The sequence below is a fragment of the Schistocerca nitens genome, chromosome 7, assembly GCF_023898315.1.
Source record: "Schistocerca nitens isolate TAMUIC-IGC-003100 chromosome 7, iqSchNite1.1, whole genome shotgun sequence".
NCBI classification, from domain to species: domain Eukaryota; kingdom Metazoa; phylum Arthropoda; class Insecta; order Orthoptera; family Acrididae; genus Schistocerca; species Schistocerca nitens.
In genome coordinates, this window is record NC_064620.1 from 631,818,918 (window position 1) to 631,845,272 (window position 26,355).

The 26,355-nt window shown below is 42.8% G+C and overlaps 1 protein-coding gene across 1 annotated transcript in view; it reads left to right on the plus strand.

Moving 5' to 3' along the window:
* Nucleotides 1–26,355, plus strand: part of LOC126195012 (cyclin-dependent kinase 1-like) — an 89,872-nt gene that overhangs the window by 55,149 nt on the left and 8,368 nt on the right. The window contains exons 4-6 of the mRNA XM_049933438.1: nt 5,740–5,895; nt 14,996–15,159; nt 16,754–16,895. Of these exons, the coding sequence (XP_049789395.1) occupies nt 5,740–5,895; nt 14,996–15,159; nt 16,754–16,895 (462 nt within the window). The remainder of the gene's footprint in view (nt 1–5,739; nt 5,896–14,995; nt 15,160–16,753; nt 16,896–26,355) is intronic.

Consider the following 26,355-nt stretch of genomic DNA (forward strand, 5'->3'; position numbering starts at 1 on the left):
TAAGACATTTCCAGGGGCAGATGTGGACTCTGACCACAATCTATTGGTTATGAACTGTAGATTAAAACTGAAGAAACTGCAAAAAGGTGGGAATTTAAGGAGATGGGACCTGGATAAACTGAAAGAACCAGAGGTTGTAGAGAGATTCAGGGGGAGCATAAGGGAACAATTGACAGGAATGGGGGAAAGAAATACAGTAGAAGAAGAATGGGTAGCTTTGAGGGATGAAGTAGTGAAGGCAGCAGAGGATCAAATAGGTAAAAAGACGAGGGCTAGTAGAAATCCTTGGGTGACAGAAGAAATATTGAATTTAATTGATGAAAGGAGAAAATATAAAAATGCAGTAAATGAAGCAGGCAAAAAGGAATACAAATGTCTCAAAAATGAGATCGACAGGAAGTGCAAAATGGCTAAGCAGGGATGGCTAGAGGACAAACGTAAGGATGTAGAGGCTTATCTCACTAGGGGTAAGATAGATACTGCCTACAGGAAAATTAAAGAGACCTTTGGAGAAAAGAGAGCCACTTGTATGAATATCAAGAGCTCAGATGGAAACCCAGTTCTAAGCAAAGAAGGGAAAGCAGGAAGGTGGAAGGAGTATATAGAGGGTCTATACAAGGGCGATGTACTTGAGGACAATATTATGGAAATGGAAGAAGATGTAGATGAAGATGAAATGGGAGATAAGATACTGCGTGAAGAGTTTGACAGAGCACTGAAAGACCTGAGTTGAAACAAGGCCCCGGGAGTAGACAACATTCCATTGGAACTACTGACGGCCTTGGGAGAGCCAGTCCTGAGAAAACTGTACCATCTGGTGAGCAAGATGTATGAAACAGGCGAAATACCCTCAGACTTCAAGAAGAATATAATAATTCCAATCCCAAAGAAAGCAGGTGTTGACAGATGTGAAAATTACCGAACAATCAGTTTAATAAGCCACAGCTGCAAAATACTAACACGAATTCTTTACAGACGAATGGAAAAACTAGTAGAAGCAGACCTCGGGGAAGATCAGTTTGGATTCCGTAGAAATACTGGAACACGTGAGGCAATACTGACCTTAAGACTTATCTTAGAAGAAAGATTAAGGAAAGGCAAACCTACGCTTCTAGCATTTGTAGACTTAGAGAAAGCTTTTGACAATGTTGACTGGAATACTCTTTCAAATTCTAAAGGTGGCAGGGGTAAAATACAGGGAGCGAAAGGCTATTTACAATTTGTACAGAAACCAGATGGCAGTTATAAGAGTCGAGGGACATGAAAGGGAAGCGGTTGTTGGGAAGGGAGTAAGACAGGGTTGTAGCCTCTCCCCGATGTTATTCAATCTGTATATTGAGCAAGCAGTAAAGGAAACAAAAGAAAAATTCGGAGTAGGTATTAAAATCAATGGAGAAGAAATAAAAACTTTGAGGTTCGCCGATGACATTGTAATTCTGTCAGAGACAGCAAAAGACTTGGAAGAGCAGTTGAATGGAATGGATAGCGTCTCGAAAGGAGGATATAAGATGAACATCAACAAAAGCAAAACAAGGATAATGGAATGTAGTTGTATTAAATTGGGTGATGCTGAAGGAATTAGATTGGGAAATGAGACACTTAAAGTAGTAAAGGAGTTTTGCTATTTGGGAAGCAAAATAACTGATGATGGTCGAAGTAGAGAGGTTATAAAATGTAGACTGGCAATGGCAAGGAAAGCGTTTCTGAAGAAGAGAAATTTGTTAACATCAAGTATAAATTTAAGTGTCAGGAAGTCACTTCTGAATGTATTTGTATGGAGTGTAGCCATGTATGGAAGTGAAACATGGACGATAAATAGTTTGGGCAAGAAGAGAATAGAAGCTTTCGAAATGTGGTGCTACAGAAGAATGCTGAAGATTAGATGGGTAGATCACATAACTAATGAGGAGGTATTGAATAGGATTGGGCAGAAGAGAAGTTTGTGGCACAACTTTACCAGAAGAAGGGATCAGTTGGTAGGGCATGTTCTGAGGCATCAAGGGATCACCAATTTAGTATCGGAGGGCAGCGTGGAGGGTAAAAATCGTATAGGGAGACCAAGAGATGAATACACTAAGCAGATTCAGAAGGATGTAGGTTGCAACAGGTACTGGGAGATAAAGAAGCTTGCACAGGATAGAGTAGCATGGAGAGCTGCATCAAACCAGTCTCAGGACTGAAGACCACAATAGCAACAAAAACAAGGGCAGTCCTCAGTCTTGATGGAGATCTACCTACCATCTTCGCAGGTACTGATTCCAGTGTTGCAGGGGTGGTGAAATTTTGTGTACTGTCAGGCCTCATCCCTTAATTAGCGGGGAAGGGCAGTAGACTTCAATACATTATAAATTGCTCTGCATATGGGGATGGCCTCCGTCCCCACCCACGAGATTAGCATGCTGACTTTTCGTCAGGGCACTATGACCATGATGTCGAGCAGCTCTCAACCAAAATCATCATCATCATCATCATCATCATCATCTTTTGGTGACTCCCTTGACCGCCAGTGCCCTCCTTCTTTGTTACCTCATAGAGTTTGCTTTTGGTTACTGTTCCACCAGCTTAACTTCAAGGTAGACCTACCTGGCCATGTTCCCAATGGGTGTGAACCCTTCACCGCCTTGGCTTTGTGCGGCAGGCCATTTTCAACTTGGATTTCATTCGCTTCCCAAGGACACTACTCTAGATTCGATCTATCACTGTAAGCTTCTGGACCTTTCCACACAACTTATCGGTAGTACCTTTGTGTACACTGATGGCTCTAAGACTGGCCGTGGCATCAAGTGTGCCTTCCTTATTGGCACCGACAGTTTTAGATATCAACTTCAAGATCACTGCTAGATTCTTGCAGCAGAGCTCTTCGCCCTATATCAAGTCACCCAATACATCCGGCAACAAGAGCTTTTTAATTGTGCCACATGTTCAGATTCTCTCAGTGCCCTTCAGAGGCTATATATGCTATATGCAGTCTGTCCAAGAAATATTCCACTTGATACTGGTGAGTATCACGTCAGTATGACGGAAAATGAGGCTGCTGCCAAACCTGCAGTCCACCCACCTCAGCCTGCTAGCACTTCCATTCCTTTGGATGATCTCCGTGTTGCCATCTGTCAGCAGATGGTGCCACTTTGGCATCACCACTGATCTTCTCTTCACGGAAACAAGCTCCAGGGAATTAAACCTCTCCCAGTGGCCCCTCTGTCATGTTTTGAGAGGAGATTAATTTAGCTAGGTTACGTATTCAGCACTGTCATTTTAGTGATCACTGTTTATCTGGTAATCCTCCACCACTTTGTGCTCATTGTCATAAACCTTTGACAGTTCACCATTTCCTGATTCACTGCCCTTTTTTTTAACTGCTTAAGTTCCAGTGTATGTTTGTCGTCAGAGTTATTGACCATTTAAGTGAACGCCGTGCGGACGGTTGACTGTGTTTTACTTTTTATCCAGCACAACAATATGGTGAAGGACATTTTATCTTTGGTTAGGGTCCTCTGTTGTCTCTACAGTGTATTTTGTGGACGTTCCTCAAAGGCAAAGTCCTTGTTTTCAGCTCTCTTCCCTTGTGTGGTATGGGCTGAACGTATAATTGCTTCTTTTACTTATTGGTGTGCTAATGTTATGATATTGGCACTTATGACCTCAGTTGATTTTGTGCTCTTAAAAAAAAAAAAACATGTTCTTGGAAAAACAGCTAAAGTTTTTCATATCCTATGTTACGTGAAAGCTTAGCTTTTCTTGTAGCTGTAATATATGTATATTAATTTAAACTGTTAACTTTTACCATTTGCGTGTGTACACTACTTAAGAATGAGGTTGCTATTGGCTGACATCTGTGTCCTGTGCTCTGAGTATCTGCTGTCATTGGTTGGTATGATCAAGTGGCATGAGCTGTGATTGGCTGACAAAAACACATTGCCATCATGATTTCGGTGCTTCAGGAGCTACCATGGTGTATTTCATGGAATTTGTGTTAAAAGCGTTTGTAACCAGGAAAAATCTGTGCGTGTGTGGATATACACCCTGCTTTAACTCCAGTATCCAACCAACCAATCAAATATAGGCAAAATTTTTATTTTTGTAACTTTTGAAGCTGATAATGTAGTGAATGCAAGTGTACGAAAGTTCATAATTCGCTAAATTGCTGACAGACACATAGACAATCAATTGACAGAGGACCATGTTTCAAATGCACTTTGCTCACTAACTAATCATTGTGAAAATAGGGAGAGATTTCTTGTGGTAAATTTTTTCAGTAAGTTTCAAGAGATTGTGCTGTTAACATTGCTTTCTGCTCTTCATGTATTGTATCGGTATTCTGCACAAAAAGTTGCAACAAGATGGCAAGTTGGAGGACCCTAGATATATTTTGCCAGGTACAACATTTTCTCAAACCTCACAATTTTTTGATTTGTTTCCGGGATTGTCATCTTCATTCAGTGTTTTATACTCGGATTTTGTAAATTTTCAAACTGTGACACTCAGAAACTTCTGATAAAATGCCAGCATATTTTGTAGTTTCTTTTCTACTTTTGTGCAGACTTGCTGTGTCAGATGTTGTATAGAAAAAATGTGTTACTAGTGTTGTTGTGCATTACCTTTGTGTTTCTCTATATTTAGTCAACACCATATCATTGAGTTTTGGGACTGCTTATAATTTAGTTTGTGTCTGCCTTTCCTAACTCAGGCACTTGTTAAATATATACTAAGGTTTCTAATAATTTTGAGCAACATTTCCATAAATATTTAAGCTCCTAAGTTAGATAAAATGTTGAGGTATATTTAAAAATTCAGTTTACCAAATCGTTGAAAGAGTTATGTTATTACAGTTGCAATATGGAAACTGGACTTGACTCTGTTAAATTACTTTGCCTTAGGTTTTATTTCTGCATATCTAACATTTCTGCCATAGAGTAGAAATTATCTGTCGGTAAGGTATGTAACTAATATCCAAGTAACCCAGCCCCAGGTTGCATATATTTTGATTCACTACTATCAGTTTTGCATCATCAGATAATTGTTGCTTTCGTGGCAACATGTTACAGGGCTAAACCCACTGCTTGTTACTAAAGTCATCGAATTTCATCTGAATAGTAATTACATTGGTAGTATCCCGTACAGATAATGTTTTGGATGTGGTACGGTGTCGAAACTGTTCGGTTACACATAATATGTTTACATATTTTGAAGTTACTTAATTTGAAGATGAAACTATGGTAAAACGCTTAATTTACAACTTGATGAGCCATTGTTGTAATCTGTCTAGCCGACTATATTTGGAATTTTCATTTCCCTACTCACATCACTGCTTAACCAACTATCTATGTGCCTAGTAAGACTGGAATGTTAAATCACAGCAAATAATGTTAGAGAACTTATTTTTTATGATTTTTTGCCTTTTTTGAAAAGCTATAGATCCTTTTCCTTTGGAAGAATATAATTTCCATGTACAGTGTAGCATTTGGTAAAGATCAGCAATTGTGATGCAAACAGTAGGCATTGAAATAGGCGATGCATTGAACAACGAAACGGAAGAAAAGACTGTTTATTGATTGAGTCACTTGGGAAATTAGATACAGAGAGCCAAAGCATAGAATGTTAAGTACAAAGATTTCACCGTGTGTGCCCAACCTAGACTACAATGAAATAATTTCTGCTACTGTGTCAAGGTGTTGTCATGATTGTACATTGTATCCTAGTTTCAGCTGCTATTAAATCATGGCATTTTATCATTTACAGATGATTTTGGCAATATTATTCTGTCATAAACGCCGTGTCTTGCATAGAGACCTGAAGCCACAAAATATATTGGTAGATGGAAATGGCATTTTGAAAATTGCAGACTTCGGTTTGGGCAGGGCAATTGGTATACCTCTGAGAGTATTTACTCACGAAGTAAGTATCTTTTGAAAGTCATTTTTTTTGTTTTTGGTTATGACATACTTTGGACTAATATTATTTTTCAATATAATGAAAACAGGGTGGCGATTCTTCTGGAAAACCTGGAATTTTCAAGGAATTAAATTTTAGGAAAACTTCAGGGAAATCTAATGAAATTTCATAAAATCTCAGATTTCTGCATTTTTAATGTAGTTCTGGAATGAAATTTTATTGAGTTGTAAATCACAAATTTTAAAATACTTAATGTTTCAGAATGTGTTTGTTATAGGAATTTTGTATTATTCCATATAAATTTCTGCTTATGGCCGGTATATAGCTCAGCTGAGAGGAAAGTTACCAGGAGCTTCGCGACACAATATTCCTCCTCGCACCTGGAATTCTGGGATTTTTTTCCCTTCTTTTTCTTTTTTCTAAGTTCGAGTAGCCACTCTGGAAAAGGATAGAATACTACTCACCATATAGAGGAGATGTTGAATTGCAGACAGGCACATGAAAGAGACTCCTAAACGTTCAAGCTTTTGGTAAAAAGGCCTCCTTCTAAAGTACACACATTCATTCACATTAGCACAACTCGTGGCCTCAGTGGCCATGGACTGTGGTCATGTGTGTAAGAGTTGTGCTTGTGTGTGAATGTGTGTGTGTGTGTTTGTTTGTGTTGTCTACTTTAGGAGGAGGTCTTTTGGCTGAAAGCTCATGTTCAGCAGTTTTTTTGATGTGTTTGTCTGTGACTCAACATCACCTTTTTATGTTGAGTAGCTATCTATCCTTTTCACAATATTGTCACTATTCCATCCTGGATTTTTCATTGTTTAATATTTTTTTTTCTGACATAAATTCCTTATTTTAAAAGTGCATATATTGTAAGTTTAATCCATGCTTTTGTTATTAAACTGTGGAGCAGCTGATAAAGCAGTTGGCGGGGAACACAAGTCCTAGCAGCCGTCCCTCCAGGGGACTCGCAACTCTTTCTGGAGTGTACACTTGGCACACTGGGGCCCCTGCCCTTGCAGTACTCCTTCCTTTCCTTTTCTGTGCTGCATGTCTATTCTCCTTATATTCGTTCTGGTGGGGACCGTGTCTTGTGTACAACTGGGGAAACTGAGACTTGTGAAAGTATTGGAAGACTTTGGTGGATTTCATTTTTGCCTCTTTCTTTTTCTGATTCTTCTGTCCTTCCTCTGTTTCGGCGTTTGAGGTCTTCCTATTTGTTTTTCTTCCTCCCTGAAGGCCATCTCGTGTGTTTGACGCATAAAGGGTAAATGGGTAATGTGTAACTCCCGGCAACTGGGTCGACAGATGGGGCTCGCGCATACCCCCTGGTACAGACCGGGCCCAGGGAGGAGTGATTGACTGAGCTGTTACCTTCCCAATTGCCGATGGTCCCTCTGTCTGAAGTTTGAGATGTAAACTGATGTGTGAACAATCGAGTATGGCAACTGTTCTACTATCTATAGGGGCCCCCAGAAGGAAGGAGCACACCATCGGAGATGCTAGCAATCGTGGGGAATCACCAGCGATAAATACATCAGTTCCATCAATGCGACCTCCATCTAATAAATGAAAAGGAAATGGGGCGAAAAGAAAAACAAATCTTCCAGTTGCACCCCATTACCTTTTGTTATCATGCACAAGAGGATGTCAAAATTTTTCTATAGAGAATCCATTTGTTATTCATTCAGAAAGGTGTGGATTCAGTTGCAGACCCACTAAGATCCTGTACTCGCTTATGCAAAGGAACTTTGCTTCGAGAGACTGATTGTGCCTTTCAAGCCCAGAACCTGCTTAAAGCTTCACTTCTCCATGGATACCCTGTTCGTGTAGAGGCTAATTAAATATTGAATTGAAGTGGTGTAATATACACTTGGCTGCTTGATGGTATGACTGAGGACGATAAACATTATCTCTCTGATCAGGATGTAACTGCAGTCCACCGGGCTGATGCGTAATTAATGCCTACCTGCAAGCATTTCTGAATATTTGATTGAGGAAAGCTTCTATTGAAGATTAAGATGTGCTGCGAAGTCATTGATGGACACTACATACAGAACACAATGCGTTGCTGCCAGTGTGCGCATTATAAGCATACTCGTATGTCCCATAAAAACGCAGTCAAATGTGTAACTTGAGGCAAGGATATTCATGGGGGAGATTGCTGACCTTGTCCTCCCTGCTGCATCAATTGCACCAGCAACTGTGCTGCTTTATCCTGCGGGTGCCCTGTGTGCCTTGTTGGGCAAGCCATTTAGGAGATACGGATCAAGGAACAGGTACCTCTCAATGTTGCTTGCAAAACGTTAGCTTGCCGAAAACCTTGCATGCCACTATGTGGCAGCTACAGCACTGTTGTTGCTAAGTCATGACTCGTGAAAGATATGGCTACAGAGACCTGAGACTTCCAGTTCAGTTCTGCGGTTGTGAAATTGCCTAGTGCTAAGGTGACATTGTCAACCTTCGCCTTCTACAGTTGTTCAACACACCAAAAAACCTTTGTCCACACCAGTGAAGTCACTTCTTTAGCAACCAGAACAGAAATTTAAAAAGGAATACTACTGAGATGACTTTTTATGTGCTTCAAGTCAACAAATGTCTGGGTCCACATCTGACAAATACAAAAGTGCTAAGTAGTTGAACAAAGACAAACGTTCTTTGACTTCTCCAAATCGGACATCCTCTAAAACAGTGAAACTGCGTGACACCTCTGTCTGGCTGACTTCTATTTCACCGGTGCACATCACCAACTGATTCTCCACCTTGGAATCAACTGACTGCCCCAGGGAGGTTACTGGTACCTCTGAAGAAATAATGGAACAGGATCCTCCAACCTTATAAGGCTGTAGTAGTATGCAGCTGAAATCTGGTACTTGATGGTCACCGAAGTAATTGCCACTTTTTGCTACTCAGTGACTTCAGTGCCCACCATCTCATTTGGGGCTCTCTGAGAACTTGCCCAAGAAGCTCTCTGCTGGCAGATATTCTCAACCATATTACTCATTTCTCTCAACACTGGTGAACCCACATTTGTTTCAGATAAACCCCCCCCCTCCCTCCTCCACACACACACACACACACACACACACACACACACACACACACACACACACACAGTTCTCGCACCTGGATCTCTAGTTCTGTTATGCATAGCTTGCCCGCTATCTAGAGTGGTCTGTACTCTCAGACAAACAATTGATTGACCATTTCTCGTGCATAATTTGTCTACTAATTCATGTCCCATCTGTACACAAGACCAACTGCAGCTTTCTAAAGCTGACTGGAGGCTCTGTTCTTCACTGGCAACCTTCAGCATCGGATTTCTGAAAACGAGGTTCATCTCCTGATCCCTCACCTGACTGTTGTGAAAGATATTTCCAACACCTTACTTTGCAGAGATCTCAAGCTCCACCTATGATCATCGTGCCTTTCTACCTCGGGAACAAGTGGAAGTGGCTTGGGAGATAAGTTTCCCCTCAGAATCGTAGGTACTATAATACTGTTTCTACTAAGAGAGAGCTCGAACATGCTCTCACCTCGTCGCGATCCTCTGCTCGAGGACTGGACGGTATTCACATTCAGATGTTCCAGCACCAATCTCTAGACGGCAAGCACTTTCTCCTTTGTATAATAGCATCTGGATGGATGGCGCATTTCCCAGACATTGGCGTGAAGCCACTGCGATCTCTACACCCATGCCTGGTAAGGACAAACATCTTCTATCCAGCTATCACTCAATTTCCCTCACCAGCAATATCTGCAAGGTGATGGAATGCGTGTTCAGTCATCGGCTGGTATGGTGACTTGAGTCTCGGAATTGCTAACAAATGCGCAGTGTGAATTTTGAAAGCACTGCTCTGCAATTGATCATCTCATCACGCTGTCAGTGCATATATTATAAACAATTTTCTGCAGAGATACAAGACTGTACCTGTGGTGTTTGATTTGGAGAAGGTTTAAGATACCTGCTGGGGACAGGCATTGTCCATACAATGCACATGCGGGGCTTTTGAGGTCCCTGCCCCATTTTATTCAGCAGTTTTTAGAATCCTGGATTGGAGAAGAGGCTCTGTGCTGAGTGTAGGCCTATTTGCCATAGCAGTTAACCCTATCATGGACTGTGTGCTGTCAGGCATCTCAGGCTCTTTTTGTCAGTGACTTTGTGATCTACTGCAGTTTTCAGTGAAACTTTCACATAAGTGACGACTTCAGTGATTTCTCGACTGTCTTGACTCGTGGAGCATCGACAACAGCTTCCACCTTACCATGAAAAAAGAACTGTCTAAACTTCTGGCAGCTTAAGGAGTTTCCTCCAACATCTCAGCCCTGTTGCTCTTCCATTTGTAGAAACCACAAAATTCTTGGAGCTCTCAATTGATAGGAAACTGTTGGTCCACCCCACATACCTAATCTGGCAGCACACTGTGTACCATCTCTAAATATTCTACGTGTTTTAAATGGTACTTCATGGATAGTGCTGAACATCCTAATTACTGTCTTCTTTTCCCAACCACGGCAGTTCACCTCCCACATAGGCGGCCCAGGTCAGGGCTAACGATTGCGTCACCACCTCTCCTTGAGGTCCGTTCACATACACCTCTGTGGTGTAGCTGTAGGCGGAAGCTTCGCTTGGACTTTCCGCGGCCCTAAGGACTCAGTTAACCCTGCGGCTCTCCGCTGTCACTTCCTTTCGATTCTTGAAGTGTCCCGGGGCTCTGAAATGATTTACACTGACAGCACAATGGCTGATGGTAATGCTGGCTTCGCCTTTGTCCACAGAGGCCATATTGAACAGCATTTCTTGCCAGATGGCTGCAGTGTATTCACTGCAGAGCTGGTGGCCATATCTCGTGCACTTCAGTGTATCAGTTTGTCCCGAGGAATTCTGTGTACTGACTCCTTGAGCAGCCTAAAAGCTATCGGGGCAACGAACTTGCTGACAGGCGGCCAAACAGGCTATGTGGAAACCACTGCTGGAGATGGGCATCTCTGAACCTGACCTGCGTTCTGACTTACGCCGCAGGGTTTCTCGGCTTTGGGAGACAGAATGGCATAACAATACACACAACAAACTGCTTGTCATTCAGGAGACTATGAATGAGTGGAAGTCTTCCATGGGGGCCTCTCACAGGGAATCAGTTGCCCTCTGCTGGCTCTGCATTGGCCACGCTTGGGCGACCCATGGTTACCTCTTGCGGCATGAAGACCGGCCTCAGTGTGTGCAGCGCTCGGTTGACAGTGGCCCATATTCTGGTGCACTGTCCCACTTTGACTGCCCAGCAACAAAATCTTTGGTTACCCGACTCGTTGCCACTCATTTTATCTGACAGTGCCTTATTGGCTGATTTAGTTTTACACTTTATTTGTGAGGGTGGGTTCTATCATTTGATGTAAGTTTTAGCACATGTCTCTTGTCCCTCTGTGTCCTCCACTGTAGTGTTTTTAGGCTGGAGGTTTTAATGTGTTCGCAGAGTGGCTGGCTTTTCCTTTTTATTCTCACCACTGTAATCTGCTTTCTTGTTTTACTCCTTCTGTTTCTAGAGTCTCTCTGTTGTTTTCTTGTCCTCTTTTGTTCCTTTTAGTGTTTGTTGCCTTTCCTACGTTCTTGTGGGTTTTCCTTTCTTTCCGTTTTGTGTTATATGTCTCGTCTGTCTTATTCTCACACTTGTGGCATTGTTTTATTAGGAATAAGGGACTGACAACCTCATAGTTCAGTCCTTTCCCCCCTCTTTTAAACCAACCTTGGATAGTGGAACGGAAAACCCTTCTCCGCTTATACCAGTCCCTTGTTCAGTCAGAAATGGGCTATGCGTGCTGTCTGTTCTTTATGCCCAACCGTGCATCCTGTGTGTCCTTTTTTTGATGATCACTCGACTGCCAATATAGGGTAAGTGCAACTACTTTGTTGCCTCCTGGAGTTAGCCTTCATCTACTGCTTTGGAAACATAATCCTAAGTTACCTGCCATGACTGAGGGCCATTCACTGCAGTGGCTTCATGCAGAGGTCCAGGTTCATCTTGGACTTAGTTCACTACCCAAGGACATGAATCTAGATTCTACCTTTTCCTGTACGTTTCATGAACTTGGGGCACAACTTAGAGACAGCACCTGCTCGAATACTGCTCAACAGTGTGGGATCCGTACCAGATAGGGTTGGTAGAAGAGATAGAGAAGATCCAACGGAGAGCAGTGTGCTTCGTTACAGGATCATTTAGTAATCGCGAAAGATGATAGATAAACTCCAGTGGAAGACTCTGCAGGAGAGACGCTCAGTAGCTCGGTACGGGCTTTTGTTAAAGTTTCGAGAACATACCTTCACCGAAGAGTCGAGCAGTATATTACTCTCTCCTACGTATATCTGGCGAAGAGACCATGAGGATAAAATCAGAGAGATTAGAGCCCACACAGAGGCATACCGACAATCCTTTCCACGAACAATACGAGACTGGAATAGAAGGGAGAACCGATAGAGGTACTCAGGGTACCCTCCGATATACACCGTCAGGTGACTTGCGGAGTATGGATGTAGATGTAGATACACTGATGGCTCTAAGCCCAGCTGTGATGTCGGATGTGGCTTTGTCATTGGCAGCAAACAGCTTAGATTCTGGCTGCTAGAATATTGCTAGATTTTTGCTGCCGAGCTTTCTGCCCCCTTATCAGGCCACTCGTTACATCCAGTGACACAGGCTTTTCAACTGTGTATTATGTTCAGATTCATTTAGTGCCCTCTAGAATGTCTGTGTACTGTGCACTACCACCCCTTAGTATAAATAATCCACAAATGCCCCCACTTGGTTCCTGGTGTGGAGCCAGTGGGATGCTCGTGTGGTTCCCACATCAAGTTGGAGTTTCGTTGGAATGAAGCTGCCAGTGCTGCTGCTGCTGCTGCTGCTGCTGCTGCTGCTGCTGCTGCTGCTACCAAGGCTTTAGTCAAACTACATAGGCCTTTTAGCTATTATGTCCCTCTAGATAATGTCTGTGTTGCCACACGTAGGAACATACTGCCCCTGTGGTGTGAACCTCTAGTCTTCTCAGTATGGGAACAAACACCAGGAAATTAAACCCCTCCCAACGGCTCGCATGACTCCCTCCTGTCATGAGGAGATACTTTTAGCTATGCTGCATACTGAGCACTGTCGTTTGTCACCGTCATTTGTTAAACGGAGACCCTGCACCGCTCTTTGATTACTGTAACCGACCATTGACAGTGCGCCATTTTCTGACCCAATGCCGATTTCATCACCGTTTGCATTTTAATGTATGTTTGTCATCTGAGTTATCGGATATTTTAGCAGATACAGCATGAGCTGTTGTTCGCATTTTGTAATATGATGAAAAAATTTAATTTTCAACCTTCGAGCAACCTCCTCAAAGTAGAAGTGATTGTACTTAGCTACTCCCTATTCCAGTCGATTAGGCTCTGAGTATTATAGACTTCAAATTCATTTGGTAATTGATCATTTTAAGTTAAAACACGGGTGCTTATGACCTCAGCTGTTTTGTGCCATAAAGCAACAACAAACAAAACCTAGCAGCAAAGTTTCCTTTTGAAATTGCTCCCAGGGGACTCAACTCGTTTGTGAATCTGCATGAGGCTCAAAGGCATTGCACAACTTCTTCCTTTGCTGTGCTCTAACTAAATCTTTCCTCAGACTTCGTCTCTGTGACAGATTTTCTGTTAGCAGCCTAGTATGGCCATAGGATGTCAATTGTGGCTTTTCTCAAAGTATTTTACACTACCCATTTCAACTAACTTATGTTTGTCCTCACAGTTAGGTTTGATACCATTCTTTTCAAAATATTTTCAATAGGTGTTGGCCATGTGGGGATGTTCACCAAATATAGCCAATTTGGCAGCCAGGCCATTTGTTGGGTAGTCAGATAACTGTATAGTGGTAGGCCCCCTGATTAAGTATGCAATGCACACGTGATGCCTGAACTGTTACGTCCTTTACGTACCTGTCTGATTTTGGACACTGGGTCTCTGAACAATGGTCTTCAGGTCAGGTGGCATTGGTTTGCTGAGTGGCACTTGGGGGGAGCCCTCATTCAAAATAGGTGACATCATGGTGGGCATGTGGCAGTTCCATGCTGGAATCTGGAAGCTTTCCTAAATTTTCGACTTTCTACTTAATAATAGAAAGCACTTTTTCTGAACATTTGTATTAAGCCATCTGTTACAATTGGGGTGTGCGCGCACACGCAAGGCAAGGTAACACTGCATGTACAATTAGGGTTCATACTTTTGATAGGACATTGCATGATATTTGATAGTAACAGGCAGTTCTATATGAATTGACGGATAACTAAGCTTCATATTTTTTATGGGATGTTAGCACCATTATCGCAATGCGCCCTTGCATTCAATGCTTCCCTAAGCCAGAACACCACAGCACAGAATAAGTGTTTACGCAGCAGGCACCACGATGCGTAGTAATACTGCCATCATCATCCCACCTTGAAGACGCATGGCATCTATCTGTATCAGTTTGCTTGCACAAACCATGACAACTACCTTCAGTTTATTTTCAATTTGTAACTAGTAAATACTTTTACTGTGGCAATCATCATTTGTCAGCTAATTGTTGGGTAAGCAAAGTGATATGTTACACCACAGAAAATTGAAAATGTTTTTGGGAAATTTCTTCTCCCTCAAATACAAAGTGGCTCTACCTTAATTATATCATAATACTGCTTTACTTGATAAATCGTGTTGCAACTTTGGAAATATTTATTTGGCTACACCTGTAGATACGGCCATTGTCAGTAAAAATGTGCACGTACTTACTGTAATTTGTCATTAACATACTTGGTTTGAATAACAAGATGTTTTCATGACTGGAAAGTGTTACACGGGGACATGCACTTCTTTCCATGTTTTTCTGTTAATTTGGTCATTTCCATCTTTCCATGATTTTTTTAAATCCTCAAGATAATATTCACATGTGTGTTCATGCACTTGTAATAACCCTGCAAATATATCTTTATTAATCATCAGCTTACAAGTGACGAATGTAGTCTTGTCAGTTCTAATTTAATATTTTGCTGCTTCTGTACCGTACATATGAAGTGTTTTTTCGTAATAGATTTAAATTGTTTACAGATAGTAACATTGTGGTACAGAGCTCCTGAGGTGTTGCTTGGGGCAAACAAGTATTCTTGCCCAATAGACATGTGGTCTATTGGTTGCATATTTGCTGAAATGGCGTCAAAAAAACCTTTGTTTCAAGGCGACTCTGAAATTGACCAACTGTTTAGAATATTCAGGTTTGTATTGTATTTATAGTCACAATAGTATATGACTTGTTATAGGGTGCCCAGAATCATTTTGCCTATATGCAAGCATAAAACGTTGAATTTTCACTTTTTGCATAAAACACTGATGATAGCAACTCTTTGGGATTTTGCAAGTTTTCTACAAATACTCCTTAATTTTGTGTAACAGAATAATCACACAGAGCTATCATCATTGTCTACTAAGAACTTGTGGTTGCTGTCCTACTTTACTGAAAAATGTGTGGGTGATACATCACTGTCTGTCACGATCACGTTTCCGATGACATTGCCTTTTCCGAGTTTTTAGTAGTCCCATCATGAATTCAACATTGGTAATCTTGTATTTTGCTTACTAAGTGACATTATGGAATAAAGTGAAATGCCTTTTCCAGAATTTTAGCTTTGCATCAACCCGAGCATTGCTAGGTATAGTTTCTGTCTTCTACAGTCTGTTTTACTAGTTATACCGAACCTTCCTCAGTGCACCTTCTTATCTAGTTGCGATGCCAGGGATGTACATTCTTGGTGTGTGTGTGTGTGTGTGTGTGTGTGTGTGTGTGTGTGTGTGTGTTTTTCATTAAATGGGTTAACACTATACTGGATACAGAAATTAATAACTAATGTTACATTCTACACTAACAGAATCTACATAAACCATCACAGGCTGCTCTGCACTGTTAAATGGGAAACTGATTCTTGGTGTTCCTGTGCAGCAGTTTTCCCTTGTGGGAAAGGCCATTTCCCACCTACAGGTCCTGCTTGCATGTCATTTTATAAACTGACTGTACTCCCAACATTTAGGTTAACAATAAGGTGAGTTATTTATACTCGGAACACTGTTGTTAAACCTCCAAAGGTGTCACAATACACAGGAATTAGGTTCTCTTAACTCGGCAACAAACAATAGAACACATATGCATTTATCCTTCTTAAACTCTTATTCCTGTATTGCTCCTTTTCTAGTGAACATAAGCAGGTACCAGAAATGGGCTAGTTGAGTCATGTAGTCAGTATGGAATCCAGTAGATATCCTAGATTCAGTGACCTTTCTTGTTGAGTATTTGCTTTACAATTGTTAATGTAATTCTGAAATTATGTCCAGTCTTCCTTTGAGTATTTTTCCATTATTAGTAATTGTGACTCATTGATTTTATAGTTAGAAATACTTCATTATGTCACAGATTGTGCATGTCATCTTTGAATTTCAATCATATTGACCTCACGATAGTCATCAACAGTTCAGCATGATGGTAGAATGAGTCACATCTGTCATGAGAGTTCCTGCCTTTCATGCAAAGTTACACACTCACTGTGAATCAGTTTATCTGCATTGGTACTTCATTGCATGGTGTATGAAAAGTTGAATCCAGTATCTGACAACTGCCTGTGAGAAAATAAATACCCCGAACAAATACCTTGGATTTGTAAAAGACTTGAATTATACATTGTAGTGTATAAGGAAGCCTATCCTACAAAGTAGTTGATATTGAGAACTTTTTAGTCAAGACAGATGAAGCATCTAGCCATAGTTAATCTTTAAAAGTAATTATCCACCACACTATTAGCTTTCATAAACATGTTCCAGAGTGTTAAAAACACCAACAGAAGAAATATGGCCTGGTGTTACACAGTTACCAGACTATAAACCAACTTTTCCGAACTGGGTACAATATAACCTGAATAGCCATGTGAAGAATATTGACAACGATGGATTGGATTTGCTTAAGGTAAAATTGTTTGTAAGATAATAGAACTGTAATAGAATCGAGAAACAAAAGCTTTAAAAATTATCAAAATATTTTCCTATTCTATTTTTCAGTAAATCTTTTGAAAATTTAAGGTACATTAGCTACCTCAAGATTTCTATCTTGTAGAGATTGCTTGGCTTCATTCACCTAATTGTTTTTAATCTGTTATTTATCAACCAGAAGCATCTCTTCCCTTCAATGTTCAGTAACAAATTAAGAGGCCTAATCTGTTTTGGGTCGGCCGGTGTGGGTGAGCGGTTCTAGGCGCTTCAGTCTGGAACCGTGTGACCGCTGCGGTCACAGGTTCGAATCCTGCCTCGTGCATGGATGTGTGTGATGTCCTTAGGTTAGTTAGGTTTAAGTAGTTCTAAGTTCTAGGGGACTGATGACTTCAGATGTTAAGTCCCATAGTGCTCAGAGCCTAATTTGTTTTGGAGATTGTTGCTGTCTTTTGATCTAGGTCTTTGTCCCTTTTGGTGACACTGACAATCAGCGTTATGAGATACTACATTCAGAATGCTACAGTATATGGCGTCATCAGAAATTTTGTGTTAGCTCCATTCTTGTTCATAACTTAAACAATGCTGCAGAAGCCATTAAAGGCCAGTTCAGAAACATTTGCCTATCGCAAACAAATTAGTCTGTTTCTTGTGTCCAGATTGATACCAAGCAAAAATATGACATAGCATTGCAGCATGTATGTGTACTGGTTTGATAGCAAGTTACCTGTGAGGAAGAACATTGGTAGAAAATTTCTCAGTGATTTCACTCTTGTCTGTTTCTTCTGACTATTCAACGCCTTTACTGTACAGGCTGGTTCAGGAGGAATATCACGTTTTGTGAGGTGATTCTAAAGTGAAAATAAACTGAAAAAGTCCTATGAACATGGGTCTGATTTTAGGTTGTTAAGGAACTGGAGCTGGGTGAATACTACACACTTCAATGAATAGATTTGAAGACAAGTGTGTATTTACTGAAATTGGGTACTGTAATGGCACTGCCTGTGTGGCTGTGACAGAATACCATATACTTTTCCCTGATCAGTGAGCCCACAGTGCCAGGGTATTTCCCAGTCTTTTTCAAACATCAAGTGAATCAAGAACACTACCCAGTGTACACGTAACATCAGAATTTTTCCCTGTCGGCTGAGGAAAGGGGCAACATTATTGCAATGGTACAACAGAGTCCCACCACCGAGCGAGGTGGCGCAGTGGTTAGCACACTGCACTCGCATTCTGGAGGTCGACGGCCCTAAATTGCCTCAGGCAAGTGTCAGTATGGTTCCTTTGAAAGGGCACGGCTGACTTCCTTCCCTAATCCGATGAGACCAATGACCTTGCAGTTTGGTCTCCTTCCCCCAAATCAACCCAACCAAACCATCACCTCAGTATTCTATAAACACTTGTGAGGTGTAAGATACCCCCGATTGAAAGGAGCGCGCCATCGGAGATGCTGGCAATCGTGGGGGATTTTCTCGCAATGAGTTAATCGTCTTCCCAATCAGCGTCTATGAAATGTAAACGTTGTGAGGCTAATGATTCAAAGACCCTTCCAGCTGCACCACAGTTCCTCGTGATCTCATGTACTGAAGACTGTCAGTCCTTCGCCACGGTAAATCCGTTTATTATTCCGAAAGGTGTTGATGCAATTGCCGGCCCTGTGAAATCCTGCTCTCGTTTACGGAATGGCACTTTGCTTTTGGAGACTACTTCTGATTCTTAAGAACAACAACTGATTGCCGCCTTGCTTCTCCGTGGCTGCCTGTTCGTGTCGAGGCCTGTAGTACTTCGAATTCTTCCCATAGTGTTATTTACACTAGGCTGCTTGACGGTCTAACTGAGGCTGAAATCCAGTCGTACCTCTCTGATCAGGATGTCATTGCCATCCACTGGGTAATGAAAAAGGTAGATTCCTCCTCAGTGCACAACCACACTCTTTTTCTCACCTTTGATAGAGTGGTGCTTCCATCCAAAATCAAAGCAGACTATGAAACTATCACAGTCCGGCCGCACATTTCGAACCCAATGGGCTGCTACCAGTGTCATCGTTTCAACCACACTACAACGTCTTGTCGACACCCAGCCAAATGTGTAACCTGTGGTAGGGATGCTCACGAGGACGATTGTCCGCATCCTTCTGCCCGCTGTATCAACTGCAGTGGCGGCCATGCCGCTGCCTCCTCCCGGCTTTGTCCCATATATCTTGAGGGGCAGGCTGTCCAAGAGATCCGGGTAAAGGAAAAAGTGCCTTACCTAGTCCCTCGCAAGTTATTGGCTAGTCGCAAACCCTGCGTACTCCCGTCTGGCACTTATAGTTCTGTTCTTGTTACCTCTCACTTCATGAAGTATGTGGTCAAGCAGACATGAGACATCAAATTTAACTCTCATGTTGTGAAATCGTCCAGTGTCAAGGTAGCATCGCCATCCCCCCGTCCAGCTGTCCAACAAGCCATCAAACTCTCGCCTCTAGGGGCAAAGCAACTAGCTACACAACCAGTAGGCTGGAAAGGCCAGGAGTAGTACCCCTGTGAAGACTTATTACACCCTCCAGCCAACCAACACCCGAGTCTTCCTTTAACTGGAAAGGCTCCGAGAAGTCCACCAAAGGCAAACAGTCTTCGCCTTTGCCGACTCGAAGATCCTCTTCGATGGTGTCACCAAGTGATACCTTAGCCTAGCCGGCCTCCGTATCACCGCTGTGCGCCACTAACCGTTTCTCAGTGGTGGACTCCACAGACGGATCTCACAAGCAAGCTGATGCTTCTGTGGACCCCATGGAGCAGGATCCTCCTGCTTTTGTTCTCTGTAGTAGCGCCTCTTCACAGGTTGTCACTCAGCAGCCGCTGAGGTGGTGACACCCTTACATCTCTTCCTCCTCATGACTCTCCTCGAATGAAATGTCTGTGTCCTTCGGTCCCACAAAGAGGATTTATGGCTGCTTTTAGCATCGCAGTGTCCCCTTGTATGCTGCCTCCAGGAACAAAATTGTGCACTCACGAACACTTTAAGCTTTCACATTTCTTACCAGTTCGTTTTGACTTTCCCTCTGAGGTCGGCATCCCATCTCGTGGGGGTGTCATGCTCATACGAGATGAATTTATAGTCAACCCATCTCTCTGACTACCCGTCTTCAAGCTGTTGCAGTTTGCCTATTCCTTCCCCACCTGACCTTTCCCCCCCTCTGTACTATTTATGTCCCTCAGTAATTTGATGTCATCAGGGCAGACTTCCTTTAGCTTATTGGGCAGCTACCTCCCCCATTTTCGCTACTTGGTGACTTTAATGTGCATCATCCTCTTTGGGGTTCTCTCAGGACCTGTCTGAGAGGCGCCCTCTTAGCTGACCTTCTTTACCAACTCAACCTCTTCTGCCTTAACACTGGAGCACCCACTTTCTTTTCAGACTGCTCACACACATATTCCCATTTGGGCCACTCCTTCTGCACTGCACAGCTTGCCCATCATTGTGAGTGGTCCAGTCTCTCTGACGCCTGCTCGTGCGACCATTTCCCATGTCCTACCTGTATGCACGGAGACATGCTCTCCGCATTTTTAACCATCATCCTGGGATGAAAAATTGCATTCATTATAAACAGATGCTTGCAAAATGTCTTTGTGTTCTTTCGTACAGCAAAAAAGCTAGCTGGATTTAATTCACATTCAACCCCTTCCTCTGTCGTGTGGGCCAACCTCTGATGGCTCTCTGGGGCCAAGACCCATTCGCCAATTTCCAGCCTGACAGTAGCAGACAGTGTCATCGTGGGCACTATTGCTATCTCCATCACCTTGGGCCGCCATTTTGTGGAAGTTCCGAGCTCTTTCACACTATCGCCTTACCCTGCTCCATCGGAAACAAGCGTAGGAGACTCAGGCAATGTCGTTCTCTTCTCAGAATCGTGAGTGCTACAATGTCGCCTTTACTACAAGGGAGCTAGATTATGCTCTCAGTTCATGCCGACCCGCCGCCACAGGGCCAGACGGTGACCACATTCAGATATTGCAGCACCTTTCTCTTGCGGGCAAGACTTTCTGCTTGACATGTACCACCACATCTGGGGAGAGGGCACATTTCCCGGACTCTGGTGTGAAGCCACAGTCACATCCATACCTAAGTCTGGTAAGAACACAAAACCTACCTTCTATCTACTGCCCCATCTCTCTCACCAGCTGCGTTTGCAAGGTGATGGAACGTGTGATACATGCCCAGCCGGTATGGTGGCTTGAGTTGCGCAGTTCGCTAACTAATGCACAGTGTGGATTTAGAGCACAGCGTTCTGCAGTTGACTGTCTCCTTACTTTGTTCACCCATGTCATGAGTGGCTTTCTGCGGAAATCCCAAACTGTGGCCGTGTTCTTCGATTTGGAGAAGGTCTATGACACCTGCTGGAGAACTAGTATCCTCCATACTCATTAAACGTGGGGCTTCTGTGGCCACCTGCCCTGCTTCCTTCAGGAATTTTTAAAAGACAGTGTTTCCAAAGTGCTTCTTGGTTCTGCCTTATCGGACACCTTTATCCAGGGAAATGGTGTGCCTCAGGTTTCTGTTGTGAACGCCATCCTCTTTGCTATCACCATTAATTCTATCATGGCCTGTCTCCCGCCGGGCATCTCTGGCTCCTTTTTTTTTTGTTGACGATTTTGCCCTCTATTGCAGTTATCCACAGACCTGTCTGTCTGAGTGGAGTCTTCAGCGATATCTTGATCGTCTTTACCCCTGGAGCACTGACAGTGGCTTTTGGTTTTCCACTGACAAAACTGTCTGTATGAATTTCTGGCAGCACAAATGGTTTCTCCCACCATATTTACATCTTAGGCCTGTTGCCCTCCCGTTTGTTGAAACTATGAAATTCCTGGAGCTCATGCTCATCAGGAAAATCTCTTGGTCCTCCCATGTCTCTTACCTGGCACTCTGCTGTACGCGGTTCCTCAATGGTACTTCGTGGGATGCTGAACGAACCACCCCCCTCTGTTTGTACAGGTCCCTTGTCCGTTTGAAGCTAGACTATGGGTGCTTTGTTTATGCGTCTGCATGTCCATCCATCTTACGCCACCTCAACACTATCCATCATCATGGCATCCATTTGGCCACTGGTGACTTTTACACTAGCCTGGTTGAGAATCTTTTTCCTGAAGCTGCTGAACTACCATTGTGCTACTGCCATGACTTTCTCCTCAGCAGGTATGCATGCCATTAGTTTGCCATGTGTGGCCACCTATGCTATGCTGCCTCCTTCGATGATTCCCTCGATTGCCAATATGGGACGTTTCCCTCTTCTCTGTTACCTATTAGAGTCAGCTTTCTGCACTTGCTACGGCGGCAACTTTCCCAGTGGGTGTGAACCCTTCACTACCTTGGCTTCGTGTAGCAGCCCACGTTAACCTTGGCCTTCATTCATTTCCTAAGGACACTACTCCAACCTCGCTCTATTGCCTTCAGTTTCACGGTCTTTGCATGGAACTTTGCGATAGTACCTTTGTGAATGCTGATGGCTCTTGGACTGACCATGGAGTTGGGTGTGCCTTTGTTATTGGCGCCCGTGTCTTTCGATATCGGCTTCCGGCACACTGCTCAGTATATACAGCCAAGCTCTTCGCCCTGCATCAGGCCACATAGTACATCTGGCGACACACTTTTCAATTGTGTCCTCTGCTCAGACTCACTCAGTGCCCTTCAAAGTCTGTGTGTGTTGTACACCGCCCATCCCTTAGTGCAGCAGGTCCAGGAAAACTGTCACTTGCTCACTCTTGGTGGAGCCAGTGTGGTGTTTCTGTGGGTTTCTTGTGATGTTAGTCTGCCAGGAAACGAGGCTGCTGATGCTGCAGTTCTCGTACCTCATCCCACTAGTCCCTATATTCCCTCTGATTATCTCTCTGTTGCCGTCTGTCAAGAGGTGGAGTCCCTTTGGCATTGCCAATGGTCCTGCCCTATTAAGCCTCTCCCAACGGCTTGGATGATCTCGTCTCAACCCTCCCGCCTTGAGGAGGTCATTTTAATTAGGCTGTATATTGGGCACTGCCTTTTTAGCCATCGTCATTTTATAAGTGGCGCTACCCTACCCCTTTGTCCCCAAGTTTTAACTGTCTTCAACTTCGTGATGGAAAGTCTATTTTTTAATTCCCGCTTGGGTTTGCCGTCTGACTTATTGTCCTTTTTAGCAAATGGGCTGTCGACTGAGATTTACTTTTTATCTGCTAAAGCAATATGGTGAAGGCTGTTTAATTTTTAGTTTTGGACCTCCGTTTCTGTATGGTGTCTGTTTTAGCCATTTCTCCACTTCCCTGCTTTTATCTGTCTTCTCTAATGTAACTTGGGACTGGCATATAGTCGTTTTTTAACTCTTTCTACGTGTTCTATAATTTTGACTTGGGTTTCTTGCGTCCTGAAAACAAAACAAACAAAACAACAGCACAACACATCCTCCACTGTCTTGACAAGTGCATTGAGTTGTGTCGGGGACTTCTTGAACACCTTTTCTGTCTCATCATTATTCTGTCCATCACAACACCTTTTCAGCATTTTGGTAAGTAATATTCACACTTGTCTTCATAATCATTTATAGATGTGTGTAGTCCTCAAACTGCTCCAGTTCTATAATGATCGAAAATCGGACACATCTTTGTAGGACTTCTCAGTTTCTTTTCACCTCACAAATTGTGACATTCCTGCTGCATCACCCCGTATGATAAGTAGTTACATTTGCTCCTTCCATTATTTGTACCTATCTGGATTTCCAGTGAGGACTTTAATTGCTTGTTGTTTAGAGTTCTCTGTGGATAAGGTAATTAGAGTGAGTATCCTGCAAAAGAAAACAATAATGTTGAAAAATTAACTGATAAAATGTGACATCTAATAAAGTGCTGTTCAGTACCTATTTGCCTTCAGGAGGGGAAATGTGTAGTGCTGCCAATGGACCCACATAAAAGTAAAAGTAACATACTATTCCAGTTTTTGGAATGAATAGTTCTTTCATGGGAAGAAGAGGAGGATAGGATGGAGAAAGGTTAGAAAGGAAGGGCAAGTCACACAGGCCTCAGGATGAAAGCAGGCCCTCTTTCAGTGAGGACAAGGAGGAACAAACTGAAGGGGAGAATATCAAACAAAGTAAATTGAGATGATAGAGATAATACAATGCTAAATGCGGTGCCAGACAGTCTGGAGATAAGAACAGAGATAGAAGCCAAAAATAGATTAAAGGGAAGTGAAATGAATAGTGCAGTTAAGAATTAGGGCAGAGGAAAAAGAAACAGTTAATAATTGATAAAAATTATGTATATAATATAATTAAAGAAAAGAGGCATCTGCATTGATGGAGATTAAGTCTGGAAGGTTGTTGGGCTATGAGGATGTTTGGAGCGAAGTTCCCATCCTTGGAATTAAGGGAAGTTAATATTCTATGGGAAAATGCAAGGAGCCGAGGAGGTGCAGCAGGCATTCAGGTCCCTTGATTCACACTGTAGAGCATGTTTGGCAACTGGGTTCTAGATGTCCTTAAATCAGACAGTTTATATACACTCTTTCGTGTGATCAGCTAGTTTAATGGTGGCCATGTTTACATACAACACTGCAGTAAATACAAGTAAGTTAAGAAAAATGTGTATTTTGCAAGCGGCTATGCCTTTCATGTTGGATGAGTTACAATACATTGGGTGGTAGTGGGAAGGTACACGGGGGTCCGCATCTCGTGGTCTAGTGGCTAGCATTGGTACCTGTGGATCACGGTTTCCCAGGTTTGATTCCCGGCTGGGGTTTTCTCTGCCCGGGGACTGGGTGTTTGTGTTGTCCTCATCATTTCATCGTCGTCATCATGATCTGTGACAGTAGCTAGATTGGACTGTGAAGGAAAAAAATTGGATTGTGAAAGAATTGGGACTTTGTACGGGAGCTGATGACCGAACAGTTGAGTGCCCCACAAACCAAATGTCATCATCGAGGTACACGGGGCAGGTTTTACAATGGATACAACTACAAATGTAGGAACTTGAAAATCTTGAAAACCTTCGCCCCTCCCATGGATTCTCAAATGCTTCCACAGAGTTCCCACTTTTCTACCTACTTAACTAAATACACAAATACAATCATCACGTCCATCCCTTAGTAGCTGGCCTTAAAGTTCCCTCTAACCACTGGTTGGCTAGCACCTCCAAAACGTCACACACGGCCTAAAGTCCTACCTAATTCACTCCCTGTAAGGTCATAAACCTATTCCCACTCCATTTCCACTTGAAACCCTCCTTGCAACCATCGAATGAGACCTCGCTTCGCACAAATGTCCCACGTACTCTTGGCCTATGATGCTCTGAAGTTTTTCTAAGACCTCATTTATTGACACCCTAGTCAACTTCTTCTGTACTCTGCAAATAATTCAGGGAGACTGCTATGGGAACCAGGATGGCCCCACCCTATGCCAAACTTTTTTCATGAGCCTCTAACACACAGAAACAGATTGTGATCTCGATTTGTGGAGAAGAAATTCTCTGCTTTCTTCAACATCTAAACTCCTTTCTACAGCTCACATTTACATGGTCCTTCTCTGAAGCCACCTTCCTCGAACATTGACTTTCACCTCACTGAAGCCCATATCTGAATTTGTCCGTATTTATTAAACAGACAAACATTAAACAGACAAACATTAAACAACAAATAATATTAATATCTACACTTTGACAGCTGCCACCTCTTCCACGTCATGTTCTTTCTTCCCTACACATGTATCTGTTCCACAACAAAATTTGTCACAACGACCTAAGGCTCTCCTCTCCTGTAACCATCCCATAGACCTTATTCACAGACAAATCTCACAGGGAGTCTCCTCCTCTCATCTTTTAACTAATACTGTTCCCATTTCCAAGAAATTCAGAAGCACCTCCAGCCTCTTTGTTACCCACCACCACCCCTGGGCCTTGAATGCCTGAATATGGCCGAGCCCTGAAAAAAATTCTCTCTCCCTGATATCCTCCACACACCAGCCACTGTCACCTTCCATATCCTACTAGCCTCTGTGACATCCTGGCCAAAACCATATAGCATTCCCAAAGCATTATCCTTATCCCAAAGTTCTTACCTATGGAAGTCATCTGTAACATGCTCTGTGCACTCACCCACTACTGTAGATCCTCATTCAGCTGGATTTTAAGGGACTGAAAAGTATGCACTTCAGTTTAACTAAGTTTGAATTGATGAGTTTTATGCCTCTTCCAACAACAAACTTAGAAATATCCTTTATTTGGGTCATTCCTCGCATGGGTTGGGGCCAATCAAACAGTGAATCCATCACTAATTCGTGTTTAAATGGCTTTGTGCACTTGATGTTACCAATAAATGAACAGCTTGTAGGAGTTTCCTCTATTTCCTGTGTTGATCTTATTGTCGACCCTGGGTTTCTGAGCTGGGGACTGTGCCGCCAGTCCTCTGTTACTGTAAGCTCCCGGCGAACAACAGTG